Source organism: Montipora foliosa, chromosome 8 (assembly GCF_036669935.1).
Source record: "Montipora foliosa isolate CH-2021 chromosome 8, ASM3666993v2, whole genome shotgun sequence".
Classification (NCBI taxonomy): Eukaryota; Metazoa; Cnidaria; class Anthozoa; order Scleractinia; family Acroporidae; genus Montipora; species Montipora foliosa.
The window spans coordinates 12,088,572-12,111,276 of NC_090876.1; the positions used below are offsets into that span (position 1 = coordinate 12,088,572).

The following is a 22,705-nucleotide window of genomic DNA, read 5'->3' on the forward strand; positions in this document are numbered from 1 at the left end:
TAATAATTTTATAATTTTGGAAGCAGTCTGTTGGAGCTTTTGATTTTTTAGCTAAAGCATGATTTTTCGCTAATAGTATGACCAAACATGACCAAAGTTGTGCGAAAAAGCTTTCAACGTTACCGGCATTAATATTATCCTTTTGAAATGACGAAGAAGACTGGATGAAAACTACTTTTCTACAGTCAACCTATTTTACAGAGACTGTAACAACGTAAAATCTTAATGTCTATATATATAATTATATACATTTTGGTTAGGTACAATGAGAATAACATTGTGACACGTACGTGCTTATGTGCTGTTCCATCAAATCAAGAACCCTGTGTTCATTGCTGCCTTTTACACTGCCAAGCATCTTTTTGGATTCAGGGTAGGACTTAGCCGTTCGTTACAGGGTTCGACATTGGATGTTATTGAGGCATACAGGCATATTAACGTGGTGAAAGATCAGCTGGCAGATATACGCAAGGATGCAAAAACAGTGTTTGCACATTCAGTGCATGAAAAGATTCAGAAAATGGCTAAGAAAGCAGACGTAAAGATCACCATCTTGCGCACTTGTGGTATACAGACACTTCATTTGTTTCTTCCAAGGCTGTTGTGACTTTTGAGCGAAGAGTCACAAACCATGCATCATCATAACCACAACTTATAATTTTATTCAATATGGAATCCTGATATTTTACTTTCCAGATTGCATCAGATTGCATGTAAGAGTACCCAAATTTTCAAAATTTTCTGGGGGGGCATGCCCCCAGACCCCCCTAGAAAGTAACGCCTAAGCCGCTACTGAGGCGCGCTAACGCGCGCTGATTAGTATTCTTGTTCGGCCCCCACTTTCAAAAAATGCTAGATCCGCCCCTGTCTTGGGTCGGAACTAGGGTGCTCTAACTTCTACTTTGTTAACCCGATGGTGACTGAAAGAAACTCGTAGGTTCGACTCCAGTTCCGAGGCACCAACGAAAAAAAGACATCTCTTTAATTAATAAATGTTTTCTATCATTTCCGAAATGATAGATTTTCGGTTGTAAAACAAGGCAGGTACTTCACTCGGATGAGTGAACACAAAAATATCCGGGAACTTCCCTACGAATTATTAAATCCCTGTTTTCAGAACAACTCTAACTCCACTAGAAATTATCTCACCTTCCGAATTATTCATTAAGTTGTTTGATGACGCCGACCTCCTGTTGCTCCTTTTCAAAGCAGCTATTTCACCCTCGCGGCCCGAGATCTTCATTGGTGACCGCTGACTGGAATCAGGCATCGATGGCAGTTTTCTCCCAGAATTTCCTTCCCCCATGATGTTCAGCCGGTCGACACTAGCAGCTGCGCGCATCTGCGCACTGGAGGTGTTGTTACTACCAAGGGATGTGCCTGAGGATCCACGCCTTCTTTCGTAATCCGGTGAAGGATTGGCGCCATTCAAACTGAAAGGGGCGATAAAACAGCAACAAATAAGTCGCCAAATAGGAGACAATGTGGTAGCAGTGACCAGAAAATATGGACGGCCTTGATTGTGACGTCCTCGTTTTTAAGAGGCTCTTCAAACCAGTTTCAATAATTTCAAAGGAATGTCTCATTACACGGATTGACTCTACAACATTGTTCCACGTAACGACAATGTTATGGTACCTCCCGGAACAAAAATAATTGCTTAACAAGATGCACTTATTGAAGTGACTTAATAGGTTACTACAGCAACAAAAGATCCATCGAAGCAAAACCTGTATCGTATCTTTCAACCCTTGCATAGTCGAAAACGAATGAAGTGACCCTCTCTTCTGTAGGTGAAAAATGGTGTCACAACCAGTTTTCACACAGCATAACATTTTATTGCACTGGACACCGTGAGCAACTTTTCTGCTGTTTATTCGGCGACAAAAACCCGATCTTTCGAGAGCACAAGCGAGTATTTCCGTAATTGCAATCGCGCTCCATCGTATGACCTTGTCCATAAGGCGACGAGTTCTCAGATTTTTGCAACAGCTTTAGGCCCAAATTAATGAGAGTCTTGTTCACTTTCGTCGTTAATCGCCATCTCCGCCTATGGCGCACTAACACGAGACAATAGAGAGATTTCGCATCACGTAAAATAGAGAGAAGGTTGTGACTTTAGCTTCGAGTGACACACGCCCACTCGAGTATTTAGTTACAAACAAGCAAACACAAAAACTCGGAGTCTTTTTAAACATTGTAGAAAAAGACGCTATATAAAATGAAAATCCTTACCCGTCAAATTTTGAGTTTCGATGAAGCTTTTTTTCCCGGTCAATGGAGAGTCGACGCGGGTTCATGAAGAAAATTACGGCAAGGAGTCAGTTTTGAACTCTATAACCATGAAACTTAAATTTTTCTTCTTGGACGTACCGGAAAATGGTTTTGGGCACTTTTTTTCCCTCAAGTATATAGTGAACTTATGTCAAGGCCACTCCATCCGTGAACGTTGCCATGCCATCCCTTGGGTTGTCAGCTCTACTCCTTTTTCCGCTCACCATTTCTTGAAGGCAAATTTTGCGAAGGTCTTGATCGCTTAGGAAGAACGTTAATCCGAATTTTCGTCTTTGAGTTAATAGAGAGATTTACCATCGCGTTTACCGCAAACGGCAAATGTCACACTTTACTTGTTTGATACCTTGTAACTCCATATTTTGCTTCTTAGCACCAGATAACGAGCAACTTCTCAGCAGAATGGCCTGTCGTCTCTTGTTTCCCGTTTATGTGAAACGGGAATGGCAAAAGTGGCCACGGGACCATAACTTTCCCGCCATTTTTCGCTGCGTTTGCCGGTTCTACGTGATGGTAGGCATTTTCACGTTTGCTGTGTACGTGAAAATCTCCGTACACATGGAATTTTCTTATCATTTTTCTTCTTCAAAACAAGTTGTTTGTGAAAAAAAAAGAACCCCCAAACCATTTTCCGGTAAATCAAACAAGGAAAAATTAGGTTTCACGGTTATAGATCGTTCATAAGTCCTTATTACTGCAATTTTCTTCACTGCAATCACGTTGACACTCCGTTGACTCACAAAACAGCTTCATCGAAACTCGCAAAATTTGATAGGCGAGGGTTTTCATTTACACAGCGTCTTTTTCTACAGAATTGTTTAAAAAGACTCCTACTAATTAGTTTAGTTTTTTGTTAACTAAATACTCGGGATTAACAGAGTTCCATTACAATACAACACATACTTAATTGAACGCTCCCCATAGGGGCTTTTCAGGGTCAATGAAACACAATCAACGAAACGGTGGAAAAGAACAACAACAATTGGAAGAATCCCAACTGGCCGGAGGCAAACCAATTGACTATTTACAAGTGCAGCTGGGAAGTTGAGCCAGGGACTACCAGGAATAACTTCAGCGAGTGGTCAGAGCGGGTCTTGAACCCGGGATATCCAGATCTCAAGGCAAGCGTCCTGAACGCTGGGCCACACTGCCTCCCCTTCCAAGTTTCTGTGGGTCACACGAAGCTCAAGTCACAAGCTTCGCTCCATTTTACGTGAAACGACAAGACGACGTTTGCTAATCTCTCTAATGTAATATTCCTTGATTTCTACCTTCTCGTTTACAATAACTGCGCACATTTACGATACCTTGCGCTTCCCTGAGGCAAGGGCCGATTAAGAGACTCAGTGCTGACCGCATTCCGTATCCTCTTGCTGTAAGCCACCACTGGCTCCGATCCTTTCCCGCCACGGATCACCGGTGCTACAATGGTAGCGCTATTTGGTGAGCTGGGCAGGCTAGGCGTACTTGGACTGCTGGGAACGTTAGTACCCATGACTGCTCCTCCGGCTAGACGGGTCATCCCTAATAGAGCACTACCGATTCCCGGAGAGCTACCGGGACGAACATTGGCTGAAGCTGGCTGCTGACCAGGGCGGATGGGTTTAGCTGCAATCGAAAATGTAAGATTCAAAAGACGATTACGCCTGATGCCTTCAGGGGGTCGCGTGACCAAATTAAGATGCTTTACATTGATAAAAAATGTTTTTGACGTAGGGACGGACCAAAATGGGAATTTGCCTTTTCTCCAGTACTCTTTTGCATTTACCTATATGACCTTGGGCGCCTTTTCTCGCAGCCACTTGCTTCTGTCTCATTGTCTCCCTGATTCGTTCAACCTCCTTCTGGTATCGGGCGCGGTCTCTAAGCGAGCCTTCTTTGGCTTCTTTCAGCGCATACTCTAATGACTTCACTCGCTCTTGTGTTGCTCGTAGGCGCTTCTCTAGCTTGGGGAGTTCACACCTCAGGTCGGCATTATCTCTAACGAGCTACAAAAAAACAAAAAAAACCAAGAGATTTACAGCAAAACCTATTAGCAATTAAAACTACTTAATTTTACACTGCAACGCCGCCGGAGAGTCTGCGAAAGGGGATAATACGCACATTAGTCCAATACAGCGGATTATGCTCAGGAATGCGACCAATATAGAATCTATATAAAACAAAAATGTTGCATTTACGTTAAATACAGTTGCTAGCTTTAACTTACAAGGGGCATCACATGCACAGAGACCGCTCACATGCGCTTCGCAAAATCTTTCTCTTTTTTGCTTCTATAATCCGCCGTGTTCATTTTACTAATACAGTGCGAAGCCTGAGTCTTTAAAGAATCGTTGAAAATTCACGGGCTTATTCGAAAGGAAGAACAAATACCTACACCTCGCCTAAGTTTATTTCAAGACGCCGGACTGAAAATGAAGACGACTTGTCACTTGCGCACGACAAGATTTCATCTCCGAGCCGATCTAGAGTATCCTTTCCAGCTTCATAAAACGTTTCCCTTTCAAAACGACAGCCATTGTTTGGGGGAAGAAATAAAATCCAGTACATCTTGTTTCAATTTTATTAAGGCCTTCCTTATAAATATTGTTCACCAACAGGCTACGCAACATTTCCTTAAATATTTATCACAGCCCTCTTAAAAGCGTAAATATTGTTCAATTGTTCGAGAGGGCTCTTCACTGGTTTTCCTCGAAGAAACCTACCAACATTCGAAACTACAACATCCTTTCGCATTTAAATCTAGGTGATATGAAAAAACCCAGTCCACAAAACATACGGTTTGCTAAAAAAAATTCGTTGTGATCTCCCTTTTCTTTTTTCTTCGAAAAATCTGCTTTAAAAATATACCAAACCCTCTTAAATATCGTTAACATCCATTCATTAAGTAACCACGAAGAAACGAAAGAAATAGGAAATACAAAAAATGAGGAAACTTTTGACAAAAGATTGGGAGAAAACCGGAAATTGTAAAAATAAGAAAATGACACATGCTATGTAAGACCAAGAAATAGCAATTTGACAGGCAGGTACGATGTCTCCTTCAGAGCATTTGACATTTTCTATCAAATTGATGATGCTCATTGGGAAACAAATATCGAACAGAAAATACTTTATTTTTTTCTCAAAACGCGAGCGGGCGGAATTCTGCTAATCCTGCAATCTGATTGGCTCTGGGAGCGGGGGAAATTTTTCCATCTTGCCCACCAACCTGGGCGGAACCCTAGCCCTGGCTGCGTGGGTGGAGGGCTTGCGTGATGAGCCTTTAAATGTGTTTTTAAAGGAAACAGTATTGCTTTACAAATTAATAAATATTGTGAACGGAATCAACCGATCATTGCGGTATTGCCTGATATTTCTTTTGATAATAAGCATCACAGGCCAGCCTTAAATTAAGAAATTGTTCCCAGCCAGCACATCTTTTTTAGGAAAAATAAATAAAACTGCGGCCTTGGGCCCTACTCGCGACCCCGGTGAATAATGTACATTTGTAATTCACGGGTTGCCGTATATATATATATTTTAACAAAAATTGGCATTCGGTTACAAAACATTTGTCATCTAGGATCTATTCTCAACAGCATTTACTGCGCCTTCCAGAAACATACGAGCTCAAATTTAAATCAATGGTTTCGTTTCTTCACTCCCGTCAATCAGCTAGCGGACTGCTTCAACTAGATAACCGACAACGTGGAAAAGGGCAGCACGGTTGGCCCAACATTATTGCAGGGTTGGCACAGTGGTGGCACCACTCGCCTTCCACCAACGTGGCCTAGGTTCGCTTCTTGAACTCAACATCATATGTGGGATGAATTAATTGGCTGTCTACTCTTCGGGCGTTTCTCGAAGTCCCGAAACATTTCGGGCGTACCTCGGTTGACATAAAACGCTATGTATCTTCAAAAGGAAAACGTTTCAAGTCATGCATGAAAATTGGCAACTGCTTTGTAAGGTCTTGAAAACATGTTCTTTAAAGATCCATTTTTCACAATAAACAGATTTTACTTTCACGAATCTCTTTTCGGGCCAAGGCTTTTGAAAAACAGGCTTTTGAAAAACAGGCCCCTGGATATGGCCAAGCAAACACGTTCTGCTACGACAATACACAGCAGAGAAGAACAAAACCGTTAATTGGAATTTGAAGTCTACATCTTTGTGAATGGCGCAGTAATTGGCTTCAATGTTGAAACATTACAAAAAATTTAATGCTACTTAGACAGAAACACAATTTCTTAATATAATTCCCCTTCAGACAGAGCTGAAATTAGAACTGATGAATGCGTCCCCATAAACAGAAACTCGCGCCAAGACTACACATTAAGTGAAAGCACGTTGATTTGTTGCTTCAAAATCTTGATTTTCTGTAAGACCTTTCGCTGTTTGGGATAAAATATCAGCACGATTAACAACTGCTAAACTCGTTAACTTCGAAGCAACAATTTAAATGGCGTTATCATTTATTGCCCTTGAATTGTGAATATCAGCTTTTGAACTTGAATAATAGGGGATGAAGTGAAATTCCGCAGAGGGAGGGGGAGCAGGAAGAGAGCGTCAGGGGAGAGGAAAGGGGAGGTTTTAAACAAGTCCCAGAAATAAAAGAGGCACACCTCTTCTAATAAGCGGGAGGTAAAGTTGGGGTGAGCCTTTCACTTAAAGGGGCAGTGTCAAGCTTTTTCAGCCAAACTTCAAAACACTAGAAGACGTCTTTGCATCAACGAAGACCAAAAAATAATGCTGTAGTTTTGTTACCAATAACCACTGAAGTGCACTGAAGCTATTTTTTGTTGTTTACGGCCATAGATGGAGAGGATGGAAATGGATTGAAACTTGACAAAAGCGGTGGTCTTAGTGGGATGTCAGGAATGTTGTAGGTGTGAGCTAAAGTACTAATTTAGATTTTTTCCCAGTTTTGCTCCAAATACAGCAAATTTAGCATGACAGTGCCCCTTTAATATCCAAAGTTCTAAACTTTAAAAGTCTCAACCAAAAAAAGTTCCGAGGCAAATAGAAAAACAAAGACCCTAATTACAACAGGCGAAAAGGCAGAAGTACGAAGAATGAAATGAGAACTTTTCTTCAAGCACCAAGCACCAGCCGATACTCACTTGTTTATGGACCTTCGTTAGCTGGTCCAAATTATTCTCTAAAAAAGCAATCTTCTGTTTTTGTGCCTGACTACCTCCTTCTTCCTCCGTGTCTGTGTTATCGTTGGTCTGCGAAGAGACGGCAAAAAAGTTTAGCAACCGATCAGGTATTGGCTAGCAACACTAGCACTTTCATTGGACCCTGCCCTGCGGGCAATTCCAAGGGGGGAGGTGGGGGGCATTGTTTTCCCTACTCTCCGTTTGCGGTAACAAAAGATAAATCTACGACGACGACGTCCAAGAATACGGTTTTTATGTTGGCAAGTTTCCACGCTTTTTTAAGAATATTCACTGAACTTTGTCCATACTTCCAAAAGCTGTAACCGAACTCCCCAACAACTCAACAAGGAAGAACGGCCGTGGTTAACCTAAGAGAATAAAATTCAACGTGCCACTTTCTTCCAAAGAACTCGAGATAGGGTCATTTTAAGAAGCTGATATGCAAACAAATAGCATAGAAAAGAACTACGCTTAATTAAAAACACCTTTGTTTACAGAAGATTCTTTTGACGGTGCTGTCACAAACGCTATGGTCCTTAATTAAGGGAAGGCAGCTGTGTTTAGCAGCCTTGGTGTCTTCGTTAACTTTAAGGCATGTATGGAATAAAAATTGCCAAGAGAAAATAGACTGATTTCGCATCGCATTTGTATTTTTGTTTTACATGAGCAAAAGCCATGCCGTTTTTTCTCGCACAAAAACTCAACATAACTTACCACTTTTAATCGTGCCTGTAAATCTTTAACGAACAATTGCCGCAATCTATAGAGCGTCGCGAGTTCTTTGTGCTAAATAAGAAAACAAACGAAACTATGAACAGAAATTACTTTGAACTGAGTTACTGTGAAGACAGAGTACAAACATTGCATTCACATGCATGAATATTTAAAAAAAAATGAATCTCAGTTAAGTTTAATGACTATCAACAGATAACTCTTGTGTCCACGAGAAAACAAAAACAGAGATCGCACCGACAATAGTAAACCAGTTAACGCATGGAAGAAATTGCTTATGACTTCGTTTCGCCTTTTATTCGTTGCTTTACATACCACAGTTTCCTCGAGTCCTTTGAGATCTTTCTTCGCCTGCTCCCTCTTCTCGGCCTGTACGCTAAAGAAAAACAAAACAGCTACTATAAAAAGGCTGGTTTTCCTCACGACATAGCATGAGCACAAGACACACATGTAAACGAAATAGGTTGTCGTCAATCTGTATATTTCGTTCTAATAAAAGGTTCTACCAATCCAAACACGCGGAAATTTGCGAATGTTGCCTGTGCTTACATCGTCGGTGAAATACAGTCTTATGATAATCGTCATTCTCGATAACTGTTACATTGACAGTATATTGAAAATTGTGAGGAGAATTTACACACTGATCACTACTGGGACTCAAAGAGGTGGAAGTGATCAAAACCCAAAGGAGACGCGGGTTCGTTTTCATTCTGAAAACCTTGTAAACAGGGCCTACATTGTAGGAAAGGTGGACAGTGCTATCCAACGAATAAGAGCGCTTATCAAATCTGGGCCATTTCCGAGTTGCTGTTTGCCTCGGTTTCCAAGTGAGTCTTGGTGCTCAACTATTGTAAGGGAAATGAGTTTTATTTGCGTAAGAATACGCAACTCATTTCCATTTGAATGGTTGTGTACTAGGGCTCGCTTTGAAACTGAGGCATGCAGCAACTCGGAAATGGGCTATTGAACTATCCAGCAAATAGTGACATGGCGTGACTCTTAAAACTCAGTCGCGTGATACACATGCATGAAATGCTGTGACTGCTGCGATGAAGGGTGCCAATTGTCAACTTACACGTCCATCCACAATTCAGTGGAGTTGATAATTCAAGGTAATCTCCGTAAAAAGACGAAGTTACCAAGCCATACTACTTGATGCGTTTTTAATCCAAGAATGGCAAAGCCTTATGTTGATTAAAAAATACGACTTACTTCAAGTCGGTCAAACGTAATGACTTCTCATCAAGATCTTTCTTCAGAGCTTCATTCTCCAGCTGATTAACAAAAGAAAACAACAACTTATCACCAGAAATAACATTTCCAACGAATCCGTACGTCAAGAACTATTTGATATGTCCAGAAATGGCCCTAATTGGACGCACGCGGATTTCAATTAGGATCACCTTTCCCGTGTCCCCTTGCACTTCTCCCCAACATCAACAACAACACGGCGCAGACTTGTTTCCATATCTCAAAGTGCCCTTGGGCGCGAGGTGCCTGGGAATGAAATTAAATCACTGGAATTGGAATGCTAACAGTTAAGCCTAAATATTGTTTTAGGCCTAATTAGGCCTAAGGTTAACATTTTTAAGGGGTTTGGGCTTTTTCAACAGTTACATTATAACCCCAGTCTGCATTTTACACTGACCGATTCCAGTGATTTAATTTCATTCCCAGGCACCTCACGTCCAAGGGCACTTTGAGATATGGAAACCAGTCTCCAGTCTTTACCCAACATCACTCGTGTCTCGAAACACAGACAATTAACGTCACAAAGTGTCCTCCAAATGCTGCTCGTCAAGTAAGGATAAACAGCTGCATTTACAATACAGTACAATACATAACTCAATTGACCACTCCACATAGGGGCTTTTCAGGGCCGGAGGCAAACCAGTTGGCGGCTAGTTTTACAAGTTTTACAAGTGCGGCGAGAAGTTGAACCAGGGGCAACAAGGAACAAATTCAACGAGTGGTTAGAACAAGTCCTGAGCCCGGGAACTCCGGATCTCGAAGAAAGCCTCCTAACCACTGGGCCGCACTGTCCTCCATTTTACCCCAAAGCTAAAGACAACGCTAAGGGTTGGAAATAGGTAGCAAAGGTTTTGACTTAAAGGGACACTTCTTGTTGGATGTCAAAATTGGGCATGCATCTAATTAGGTGCATTTCTGGACAATTAACAATTAGACCCGTGGCCCTTGAGGGCTACGGGTTAGGGAATAAAACGAAAGTAAGCGTCACGGTTTTCGCTACTCGATGACTATTACTAATAGTCCTCTAGTAGCGAAGCCAATCAAAATGCAGGATTTGCATTAGTCCACAAGTTGGGTGATACTAAAAGGAACTATCCGTAAGGGTAGACAATAGAGAGAAATAGCATCGGGAAACGCTCAAGACCTCGGGCACAGTTGCCATTAATATACTAAATAAAGCTCTGAGTTTTTCGTAATAGGTTGGTTGCTAAATTTTACCAAACCGTGGCAATGATTCACTATTCTAACTTTTCGCTCTCTTTTTTCAGTTCTTCCTGGATAACTGAGGCTCAGAGTCAATAAATGACAGAAATGAATGAACTTTCGTGGAGGTTTGGCTAACTACAATTTTAGCCAGACGCCACTCGGTGGGTGAATAATGTATAGATACTAACCATGAGGTGGTCTCTTTCCAAAGACTGCTTTTGATTAGCTCTATAAGGAACACGGATTATGTATAGGTTAGAAACTAAAATAAAAGACAGTCTACACCATCCCGCGCAATTATCCCTCACCCAAGCTTTAATCCCGCGGGTACGCGGGTTAGAACGGACCACTGTGGCCCTACTGGCGAACGCCCGTGTTAAGAAAGCCTTTTGAATTGTTTGGCGTGACCATTGATTCAATCGCTGAAAGATCGTGGATTGCCCGCTAGCGTAAGGATATGCGAACTACAGGCAGCATATTTTGGTTTGGGGAAACTTAAAGAAATAAAGGCGAGTAGTCGAAGAGTAAAAGCAGTTGTTTTCACCTTTACATCGTTTATAGTAGGCCATTTCTGAGTTCATGTCTGCCTCCTCCTCAAAGCGAATCTAAGTGCGAAGTTTTTCTTACGAAAATTAGTTTTCATTCATATGTAAAGTACAAGTTATTACCATCACAAAAACTTCGCACTTAGACTCGCTCTGAAGAGGAGGCAGCCATGAACTCGGAAGTGGTCTATTAAACTCTACGACAAGAACCTGACGTTACCGGCATGCCGGATATTGTAAAATGCAACGAGAAAATTTGTGTTCAATTAGCTTGATGAAAAGTAACGTGATTACTTGTAGAATGGACTTGTCGAGTTAAAGCAGTGCAAAAGAGAATAGGTCTTATTTATCCAAGGCGTCAGCGTCCTCGTTGCTTACGTTTTGAATTTTGACCACAAAACTCGTTTGATTCCGGTCAATTTCAGACTTTCCCGATAAAGCACGAGTTTCGTTAGGGACTCAAACAATGAAGCGGGAAAAAGCGGGAATTAGAGAGCACTTAAGAACAGCTCTTGACATCTAAATGAAAGCCGTTACATGCTACTTACTCCTTCATCGAAGCGATAACTCCCTGTTGTGATTCAATCTCGTCTCTAAGGCTCGAAAGCTGTTTCTGGTGAGCTTCTCGGTGGCTTATCATCTGTTTCTCAAGTGCAGACTGAAAGAAAACGCGAGTTACATCAATATTGGTATTCTTTCAGCGGAATGGCGTCCATATACTGACAAGCCGTTGAGCATGGAGTATTTACCAAACTTGTTCACTGACGATGTCATCTAGTTTGTAACAAGATCCTAAATAAGCATGGCAAACTCGAAACGACGCACAGACTTTCGGTAACACACGTAGGAAGAAAAGCCCATGGGTGAATTTGTTCCAAAACCTTCCTCAAAAATAACATCTACCGGCCTTAATCAACACCATCAACAAGATTATTACAGAACGAGATTTAAAACTGGAATGTGAATTGTTTTTGTTTTTTATAAATTTTCTTGCTTAAAATAAGCACATTCTCAATGCCTGAAATTTATTTCTCGGTTTGTAAAGAAAAGGTTTTTTTTAGGACTACTGCACTTTACAAAGTGAGCAATAAAGTTCATGAAAATGCACAATTTGTGAAAGACCACGAGATGGAAAAAAACCGACAGCCGTTTAGTCAAGGCGCGAGCTTCCAAGCGATCAAGCGCTCGGGCCACCGATCAGCTAACCGACTTTGGCCGACTGCGCACGATTTAAAGTTGGTTAAGTGGAGAAAGTAAACAAAACAACAACGCTGCTACAGGTCAAGAAACAAAACAACCGGAAGCTATTTGCCAAAACACATGTAAATCCAACACAAGACACAAGACAAGTTCAAGGGCGAAACACCTTATTCCAAAATGGCCGCCATTTTGCAGGCCGTCTCTGCAATGAACCAAATATCTCGGATTTTGATAGGCACTTCAGATTGTCGAGATTGCATACACGAAGCAATACGGAACGATCTTGACAAATTTCACGTGTTTGCCACTACCAATAGGCTCGATTTCCTGCCGTTTTGGGGGCCCGCGTTCCTTGCCCCACACCATCGTTGGGAGGAGGATGACACGTGACTCCCAAAACGGCTGGAAATCGAGCCTACACCACCCATGGAAAACGTATTTTCAAATTTTAATCAATAATTCTGGGGAAAAAAGTCTATCTGATGCAAGATCAAATGTCTGCAAGCGATTTTAAATCCCATGAAGCTCGTAACTTTATACGCAGGAATTCTACAAGTAGCTGGCCAAAGATTGTGTGCGAACTAGCATAAGTACCGAGTAATCCATGTTCTTTTGGCGTGATAAGGAAACGCAGCTCTATTTGAATCTTACACACGATAAAATCATTATAAATACTGAAACATAAACACTTCAACGGCTTACTCACTCGTGGTATAACATTTTGTAAAACATCCTCAATTGCTTCGTTCAAAGAATCTAAAATATCTTCAATTGACGAAGATTCCCTGTGATCCAAAAATCGCCAAGCAAGACTATTGTCTAGAAACCTCCGTCCAGCGCAAGGAATATATTGACCCATGATGTTCGTATGAAACATGCAAAAATTAAGTGATTTCAAAACTCTTCCAGCCTAAAACGGCCGTTTTGCAATTCACAAATACGATTTCACAGCTCTGGCAAAAGCTTTCACTGGTATTTTCTCAAAAGAAAAAAAAATCCAGTCTCGACACACGACTGAAAAAGCGATTTGCAATTCAAATCAGGAAGAAAGACGAATCAAACATTAGCAGGCAATTTAGTGAAAATTGTCGCCAAAACTTCAAAGATAACTTCTACAAATGAAATAGCAATAAATAACCCCAAACAATTTGGACTGCAGCGAACACTTTTTTTATTAAAACGTCTAATTTTGGGACTGAGGCTGAAAGTTTTTTTTTTTTTGCGATTTGAGCCTGAAAGCGTTACTAACACGTTCTTAAAGTTGTGTGGTATACAAAGTTCGACTACAAACTGAGTTGTGTTTCAGCGTATCGTGCAATAAGAAAACCAGGCACATTGTCAATGTTAAAAGACGTTTTTGTGTTAATTGTTCTGTTAGACTCATGTTTTACTTTTTTTTTAACCTTCATTTATACTACTCACAAAGCGAAAAAAAAAACAACAACAAATGACCAAAAAAAGACTTTCTTAACTGACAATCAGCCTGGGTATGTTCTTAGTTTGTTGTGACAGTAAACATTTCGGTTAATCTTAGCCTCAGGAACTTTCTTATAAAAAGGATTCTTATAAAAGAGAGTACACCTTTGTCAAGAGGAAGTACTGCTAATTAACGATGAAAAAAAGGCCATTTTATTTCCATTACCATGAAAGATTTTAAAAGAATAATGAAAAATGAAAGCTAATGATAGCAATGTTGAAATGACACTTGAAAGTAAGAAATCTCAGAGGCGCTGTTTGTTGTACCAATGTGAATAAGTAACTCCGGCTAAGGCATCTAAAATTTAAGTGGCCTGGGTAAAGCCGCCCGCTCTCCTCAAACCAATTTCTTTTAGGAGAGCAGGCGCCGGTACACAAGCTAAAATTCAAATGGAACTAAAAAGGGAATCCAGAAAGATAATTCAAAGTTTAAGTTCATTTTGTCTCGATTCTGAGTGCTGTCGAGCCAAAACAGATGTAGATACTTCGGTCAATCAATCAATCACATAAGAGAACAAAATCAAATAATCAAACAAACGCGACCTACAATTTTGGACAGATTAAAATGGAACAGAAATGCCCATTGATGAAGGACGAAGCCACGTGAAGGCCAAAACGCGCCATTTTCCAATCATTGATTTTGGGGGAGGGGTAATCTGTCCAAGATTGTACATGCAAAAAGGAGGTCCGCACCACGTGCAAGCAATTGACAATTTCTTTTATGACGGTTTTTTTCAACTGGCCAATGATAACATCACAGTCAAGCGAAATTGTTTCCCCTTACTGGTATCCCCAAAAAGGCATTACAAAATGGTTGGTGTAAGGCGCAGTTTACAGGGAAGGAGGGAATTTTTACCCGAGGAAGAGCGAAGGACATTCTAACGAAAAAAAGGCAACATACATTTTTAGACATAAGCAACAACCTGCACAGGTCAGCTGCTACTCTGATTTCGCCATTACGCCTGACGGTGTCTACGAAATATGATCGTTCGCAAGTACAGACCGGCGAACATATGACTGAATAAGACGGACTTATTCGCAAAAACAACTTCAAATAATATCGCAAGTAAAAGTGTAGTATCCCAAAGCCAGTGTTTACTTTGGGAGTCAGTTATAAAGAGTAGACTTTTTCGCTGTCGCTGAAATATATCAACGCCGACTACACCGCTGATTCAACCTTCATCACATTTCGTTTGTCTAACGATGTGGGGGTGGGTGTGTGTGTGTGTGTGTGGGGGGGGGGGGGGGAGCGATAACGCTGGTTTCTCTGTGTTCGCACAGATAATTAATTTTAAAATATTGTAGTAAAACGATTAAGAGGAGTGTCTATGATACCTGTATTTCGCCCGCTGTATGAAGTAAACCAGCGTGCTCTTCTTCCTTGTCTTTGAGGGCCAAAGCGTGCATTTGAGCTGCGAAATAACCACATGTAAAACACGATCAAAATCAGAAAGGAGAACTCGAGTACTTTCCTTCACGACAGTAAAACTGAGCGAAATAAGATTTCTGCTCTTGACATTTCATCCGAAAAGAGCCGAGGAATTTAAGATTTAGTCCACAAACACGTTAGGTCTGCTACCTTGCGCAACGCATAAAAAACAAGCGCGATTCTCGGTGCACTTAAACGTTTCAATGAACATCAATTGTCCCAGAAGTCGTGGATGTCCATGGCGGGTCCATAGCCAGGGTCTAAATTACACCCCCCATAACAAAGTGCATATTCTCTCAAAAGATATCTATTCATTCTTTTTCTGCTAATAACTGAGGAGAATCGTTTTGCAAATCAATAAGATGATTATTTTCTTTATTCTTACGACGAGCATATTTGGTTATATAAACTGCTATTATTGGGAAAAATTAAAATGGGCAAACCAACTTACCTTTGGCCTTCAGCTTTGCTATCTCTTCATTCAAAGAGTCTACAGCTTCTTCTAAAATTCTTTTCTTTGATTCCATTTCCCTCATATCTGTTTCCAGTGTCTTCATTTTGGCTTCATACTAAAAATATTACAATACTCTAACAAGTTACTAAAAAAAATCCTGGAGATCACAAATCATCGGCATAGCTAATATCACAGGAAAATTCACCGCCTGACGAGGGAATTCCACGTTAACTTTCACGCGAAAAACCGATAACGCGCGAATCGCGAAGCGATGAGTGCGATAACGGTTTTTCAAGTGAAATTTAACGTAGAATTCCCTTGTCAGGTGGTGATATTTTCCTTGAATCGCATAGTTTTTCAAAGATGACGCCATTTAATTTACCTTTTGGCGAGTGTTGCAGTAATAAATACGCGCTACAAAAGTCATTTTAAAGAGCGGTCTCGACTGTCAGAAGCCAAGAAAATTTTCTTCTTCCTTACTACCGCCACGGTTTTCCATTGTAATTGAAAATATAGTTGTTTCCAATTTTTGCCTCCGTTGCTACGTAAGGCCACGCGTTGCTACGGTGCAATATCGGTCAGCCTCATTTTCCCCTCTTAACACCTCGTCTTGATAGCCAATCAGATGGCGAGAATTCCCCTGAGTATGCGATTCTACTTAAAATTACCTGCGACATAACAAGCTGTGCAGTGTTCAGTTCTTTGTTCTTTCCATCCAGCGATGATTTCAAATCACTTTCTACCTTTTCTAGGTTGATGAAGTGCTAAAGAATTAAAATAAAAGAAGATGCCATAAGAAGACTTAGTATGGTAACTCAGTTTGGTGAAAGGGTTATGAAAGGGTTACTTTCAAAAGGAACTGAGGACTGGGGCTGCGTCGGTGGGGGACTGAACCCACATGTGTGCAGAAATTCCCCTAATTTGATGCACGCGGATTTCAATAAGCGTCACGAAGTGTCCCCTCGTGTTTCAGTTTGGGTTGGGGTGAGATAACTAACGGATAGCGGCTGCCAACGGCGTCTGTACATGCCGAGGTCCGGTCTTTACCACAGACCCATAACTTGTAAAGCGCATTTGAATATGCATATAGGAAATGTGCCATATAAAGCCATTACCATTAACGTTGACAATTAACGTCACAAAGTTTCCTCCAAGTGCTGCTTGTGAAGTAAGGATAAGCAGCTACAATTACCCTAAGCTAAAAATATCGCTAACCTTTACCCTTAACTTATGGTTGGAAATAGGTACTGTCGCAAAGGTTTGACTTGAAGGTTACTTCGTGTTGGATGTCAAAATTGGGCGTGAATCAAATTAGGTGGACATGAGTGGGCATAAGTGGAGTGAAACACGAAAATTTGCATTTCGTTCTGACCAAAGACTAACGCTCCAAACGTTTAACGTCTGCTCACGAACCTCAGTATGGTACATGTACGGTGGTTAACCCTTGTCAACTTGTTTAATAAAACAAAAATTTCGTAATTCATCTGGGTGTTGGCGTGTGAACAGTCACAATGCTTGTGCTCCTAGATTTCACGAACATGAAATTCTTCCTTTGAATAAAGTTAAGTGGATTATAGGTTACAATCGCTGCATTTCAGATTTGTGGACCAAGACTCCAAAGGAAGCCCAACTGTGTCTCAAGTTGAATACCACTGTCATTGCAATCCTCCTAATTGTTCTTACATTGTTCGCAAAGCTAATGGTGAAGCCCGTTTGGTCAGGGACAACAAGCCACAACTTTGCTTTGACAAGCTTTGGGGGTTAGGGGGCACCAGGTACCCATTACCCCATTACCCGGAGCTCTCCATCTTCCATATTAACCCTTTGAGTCAACCCTTTCCCGTATCTTTCTACTTTAAGAAGCACCTCGCAGGGGGGGCTTTAGGGGGTGTTTTCACAATAGCCAATCATAAGAGACCTATGGTCAATCCATTTATTACGTCACATACGTATGTCACGTATGTGAACCACTTCACGTATGCTCTCAGTCACATACGTCAAAATACAGTGGTTCTACAAATAGAAAGTTACGAGAAAGGGTTCACTCAAGCGTACAATACAAATGGAAGCTCCAGATAATGGGCACCTGGGGGGACTTAATGGACACGTCGGCAAGCAATTGTGGTAAAAACAACAATCTCCTCTTTTTCGAGAAAAACGAAAACAAAAGGTAACAGGTAACAGGGAGATGATGATGGCGATGGTGACGATGTTGACGATGCTGGGGAGCAGGGGTGGTGCAGTGGTGAGAGCACTCGCCTGCCACCAATGTGGCCCAGGTTCGATTCCCGGACCCGACGCTATAAGTGGATTGAGTTTGTGTTGGTTCTCTTCACTGCTTCGATGGTTTTTCTCCGGGTTCTCCGGTTTTCTCCCCTCAGCAAAAACCGGCATACAGCTGATTCCAGCTGGCTGTAAGCTGTGCTCCAAGATCTAACATGGACCGTATAGCGGCTGCCAGAGGCGCCATTGTATGCTTTCGGTTCGACCTTGTTGAGCTGCGTCGTTGCTGTACTATGCGACGGCGATTAGCTGTGACAATTATTATTATTCTTGACAATTATTATTATCTATGTTTGTCGTAGGGACGTCTGAAACTTACCACTGAAAGGGTTTTAACTTCGGACTTGATTTTGTTTACATACAATCTAGCTACTGTGAAGTCTTCATCCAATTTGCCACTACAGTCAATGTTGGGTTTCTGCAAACACAAGGTTGGAGAGGAACAAATTAGCCACTAAGTAACGCAGCCACAGTTCTGGACAAAAAGAGATGACTTTTTCCGACTTTTTGGGCCATAATCTGGAAAGAAGCAAATCGCACGATCATGGGTTTGAATCCCGTTTAAGCCTGGATTTTTTCTGGCTTTCTTCTCACTGCGATGATCTTCTTGATTTGAAGTGCAGGAGGCAGTGCTATGGAAAGCCATAGCGTTCTTCAACCTCGTCCCAAGGGTCTCTTGTCTTCCCGCTCCAAGGAAGGGAAGAAGAGAGACCCCAGGGACGAGCTTGAACTTTCTTACGTAACCTTATTTTTTTTGGTCTTGGTATTTTTGTCTTGTTACAAGTGTGGTTTTGTCATTATGTAGTGAGTTTTTGTCATTATGTGGTGAGGTTTTGTCATTATGTGACGAGGTTTGATGGTTACGTGTTGCGTTTCCATCATGATGTGTTGAGGTCTTCTTTTGACGTGCTGTGTTTACATTTCATGTGGTGAGGTTCTTTTATGACGTCGACGGTTTCTCCCTTTATGTGATTATAAATGCAGCACGTCAAAAAAAGACCTCAACACATCAGAATGGAAACACAACACGAAACCAGCAAACCTCGTCACATAATCACATAATCACAAAACGCCCAAAATGGCAAGACAAAACTTCAAGCCAAAAAAAAGGTTACATAAGGAAGTTATGGCTTTCCATACAGTGAGGCCCAGTGGTTAGGGTGCTTGCCTTGAGATCCTGAGATCCCGGGTTCAAGACACGTTCTGACCACTCGTTGAATTTGATCCTGGTAGTCGCTGGTTCAACTTCTCAGCTGCACTTGTAAATTATAGCCAACTAGCTTTCCTCCGGCCAGTTGGGATTCTTAACAGTTGTTGTTGAATGTTCTGTTCTGTCGTGATTGTGTTTCATCGGCCCTGGAAAGCCCCTATGGGGAGTGATCAATTAAGATTGTAGTGTAGTGTAGTGTAGTGTAGTGTAGTGTAGTGTAGTGTAGTAGTGTAGTGTAGTGTAGTGTAGTGTAGTGTAGTGTATTGCTTGCTCTTATTACTTGAGCACGTTGCGCGGTTAGGTAAGCTTGTTACTTCAGCAAGGGATCATTGCAAGAGACTTGTTCCTAACATAGCCTACTACATGAAGTTCTTCATGTGATCTTGGCAGTCCAAAGCTAAACTTTTGCATACAATTGAGCGGTTTTCACGTTATATCATGACCGCCAGGTTGCTGGACCAGCAGTAACTGCACATTACACCACTGTCAGCTAAGTCTCCAGAGATTGGTTGAAAACCACCTATAATCTTTTTAGTTTTACCTTTATTTCAGCAGCATTTCCTCCTATGACATTCCCAATTTCACCCTACAGTAAATTTTAACAATACAAACAAAATTCAAACGATTAAAAGATGTGTGAAAAACGGGTAAATAGGAGGCACTAATTATCTTAATCTTGCAATCGCTTACCAAATCGGACAACAAGCTGTTCATCATCTCTGCCAGTCGTTTTCGTAATACTGATGTTGTATCCTTAATCTCGCCCAACTCTTTGGAAACTTTGTCCAGCATTGTCTGTTAAGAAAAGCAACAGCTTAGCTTGGCAAACAGCTTCGTGTGTTTGCCCCGGGCCTGCAGCAAAGTCAATTCAAATGTTCAGGCACTTATGACAAAACATCAATTTTTTTGAAATCTAAACATACTGTTTTAAACCTAACCCTAAGACAAAATCTTGTAAAAGTTGCAATCAAGGCTTCAAAAACCCTTTTCACAGAACAGAGAATTTTGTTGATATTGTTAAATTAAATTGATATTTTTAAATAATAAGTATCGAATTTATAACCTCAATTCAATTTCTAGCTATATAGCCTAAGGAGCAATCCCTCGAACTTATAGTTTTATATATATGCATATAGATTTTCAAATTTTACATAGATTCTTGTAAGTAACACCAATATATCTTTGTAATAAAGTTATTATTAAGTGTACATCTTAACTGCATTGAAGCTTGATCTTTCAACGACCAATCTGCAATGATTGAAAGCGGTTCTACATTCTAAGTGTTTTGATTTGCTCTAAACTATGAATTGACTTTTTGGGAAACATCTCCAAGAGGATGTCAGTGTCTCCAAAGGTCAAAGGCGAATTGACAAAAGTCTACTCGCTACTCATTAAGTTTCTCAAGTCAGTCTGGTATGTCCACAGACCTAAAGTAACTGCTAGTCGTAATTATCAACCCAGTGTATAATCTTGAAGTTGGCACCTGTTTCTGAGATAACTCCTCAGTCAGCTTGTCATTATCCTTCGTCTTCGTCTCCACTTCTTGCAGTTTTTGGTCATAATTGACAGCCAACTCTTCCAGTGCTTGAAGGACCTCTTTGACTTCGGTTTTAGAAGTCTCGCTTTCACTTTGCATGGAGTTAATCTGTGACTGAAGCTTTTCCGAGTCAACTTGATTGGACTTCAATGATTCTTCTTGTTCAGTGAGTTGATCCTTCAATTGGTTGATTAACCGAGCTTGCTTCTGAATCTCGTCATCCTAGATAAAAAGCGCATGTTTAGGAAGCTAAGTGTATGATCGGAAAACTAAAAATAATAATGTCATTAACAGGGCAAAGTGAAAATCTATAGACAATAGTGAGGATTCGAAAATCCAACATGGCGGACAGTTGTAACTGTGGTTACAAAGGAAGTTTTCAAGTAAAGCTATGATCCCCGCAGTTATGGACGAAATTTTAGCAATTGCGTAGAGAAGACTGAAAAATTCAGGACTTCAATCGGCTTTGAACCCGTGACCCCGCGATACCGGTTCGACGCTGGCTCAGTTGGTTAGAGCGTCGCACCGGTATCGCGAGATCACAGGTTTAAACCCTGTTGAAGTCGTGAATTTTTCAGGCTAATCTCTACGCAATTGCTAAAATTGTGTCCATAACTGCGAGGATCATTGCCTTACTTGATTTCATATCCGCAGTTCAGTACATGATTCACTTCATATATCATTTACATGTAGTTCAAAGGAAGTTTTGAAAACAGAGTTTTTACAGTGGGTAATAATATTTGTACACCATTGATGTTTGGGTTGCTAATAGTATTACTAAAGCTTACCAGGGGAAGTGGGGGAGATCACTGCTTCCCACATTAGTCAAAAGCGATATTTTCTTCAGGTCTCACCTTCTCATCCAGCTGCATGTAGAGTTTTGATTTTTCGTCTTCAAACTTTTTTCTCTCCTTATCACTGACGGCAGGCTGGGCGGGTTGATCCAACAGAGCAAGACTCTCAAAAACTTGAGAGTTGCGATTGTCTTTCGCATTTAGCATACGCTCGTCTTCCGGAACCGTCTCACCTGTTAAAAATTACATCAAGGGAAATCTGATGAGTATGCTGGTCAGTGAAGCTAAAGCCATTTCTCTTCTGACAAATTACTGATTTGTTTTATTAAATACAATCATTATTCAAAGAAACGTATAATTATACATGTACTGTACAATGTATTTGACAACTACTTAAAATTGCAGATGAATGCGAGAATCATTTCTCTGTTTCACAATTATTATTCTGAGCAAAATCAATAAAATTACATGTATGCGATTAATTCAGGGGTTCCAATAAAATTTGAAACTGGTGGTTGGTTTGAGTAGGAGTAACTGACTGTATCAACAGGGGGTCTATGGCTCCTTTCTCTAGGGGGTGTCTGGGGGGCATATCATTTTTCAAAGAATACTCCCAAATGCCACATTTCAAAAACTTATGATTTATTTATGATGTTTAGATGACTTCCTGTTGTGGTTGTCCAAATGAGTTATAATCAAGTAGGTTTGAAAAAATCTGCCTTCAATTTCGTCATTTTAGGATAAAAGTGGCTGACGTGCCCACGCGTTTCGTCAACTGTTGTACTTACTGAAGTCTGCTTACGAGCCAAGTGGCCCATTACGCCGGAGCTTATCCCGGTTTCTGTAGCATGAAGCGACTACATGTAGGAGTATTTCTACTCCCCCCTGAATGGGATGCCAGTCCATCGCAGGGTTACCCCCAGCAATTTTGCCAGTACCCATTCATGCACCTGGGTGGAGAGAGGCACAGTGAGAGTAAAGTGTCTCGCCCAAGAACACAACACAATGTCCCCGGGCAGGTCCCGAACCCGGACCACTCGATCCAGAGTCGAGCACACAAACCATGAGGCCACTGTGCCTCCCACAGAAACCACTGTTAATTATAGTAATGTTCATGAAAATGAATCATATTTTGTTGATTCTTGCAACAAA

At 41.1% G+C, this 22,705-nt stretch overlaps 1 protein-coding gene across 1 annotated transcript in view; it reads right to left on the reverse strand.

The window, feature by feature from the left end:
- The window catches only part of LOC137967984 (kinesin heavy chain-like), a 38,511-nt gene that overhangs the window by 1,831 nt on the left and 13,975 nt on the right, over window positions 1-22,705 (reverse strand). Inside the window, exons 13-29 of the mRNA XM_068814598.1 lie at window positions 21,614-21,786; window positions 20,706-20,981; window positions 19,913-20,017; window positions 19,764-19,808; window positions 18,332-18,430; window positions 16,398-16,493; window positions 15,727-15,844; window positions 15,182-15,258; window positions 11,719-11,828; window positions 10,814-10,853; window positions 9,381-9,442; window positions 8,484-8,544; window positions 8,151-8,222; window positions 7,398-7,505; window positions 4,061-4,280; window positions 3,600-3,900; window positions 1,150-1,433 (exon numbers count right to left, since the gene is read on the reverse strand). Of these exons, the coding sequence (XP_068670699.1) occupies window positions 1,150-1,433; window positions 3,600-3,900; window positions 4,061-4,280; window positions 7,398-7,505; window positions 8,151-8,222; window positions 8,484-8,544; window positions 9,381-9,442; window positions 10,814-10,853; window positions 11,719-11,828; window positions 15,182-15,258; window positions 15,727-15,844; window positions 16,398-16,493; window positions 18,332-18,430; window positions 19,764-19,808; window positions 19,913-20,017; window positions 20,706-20,981; window positions 21,614-21,786 (2,247 nt within the window). The remainder of the gene's footprint in view (window positions 1-1,149; window positions 1,434-3,599; window positions 3,901-4,060; window positions 4,281-7,397; window positions 7,506-8,150; window positions 8,223-8,483; window positions 8,545-9,380; window positions 9,443-10,813; window positions 10,854-11,718; window positions 11,829-15,181; window positions 15,259-15,726; window positions 15,845-16,397; window positions 16,494-18,331; window positions 18,431-19,763; window positions 19,809-19,912; window positions 20,018-20,705; window positions 20,982-21,613; window positions 21,787-22,705) is intronic.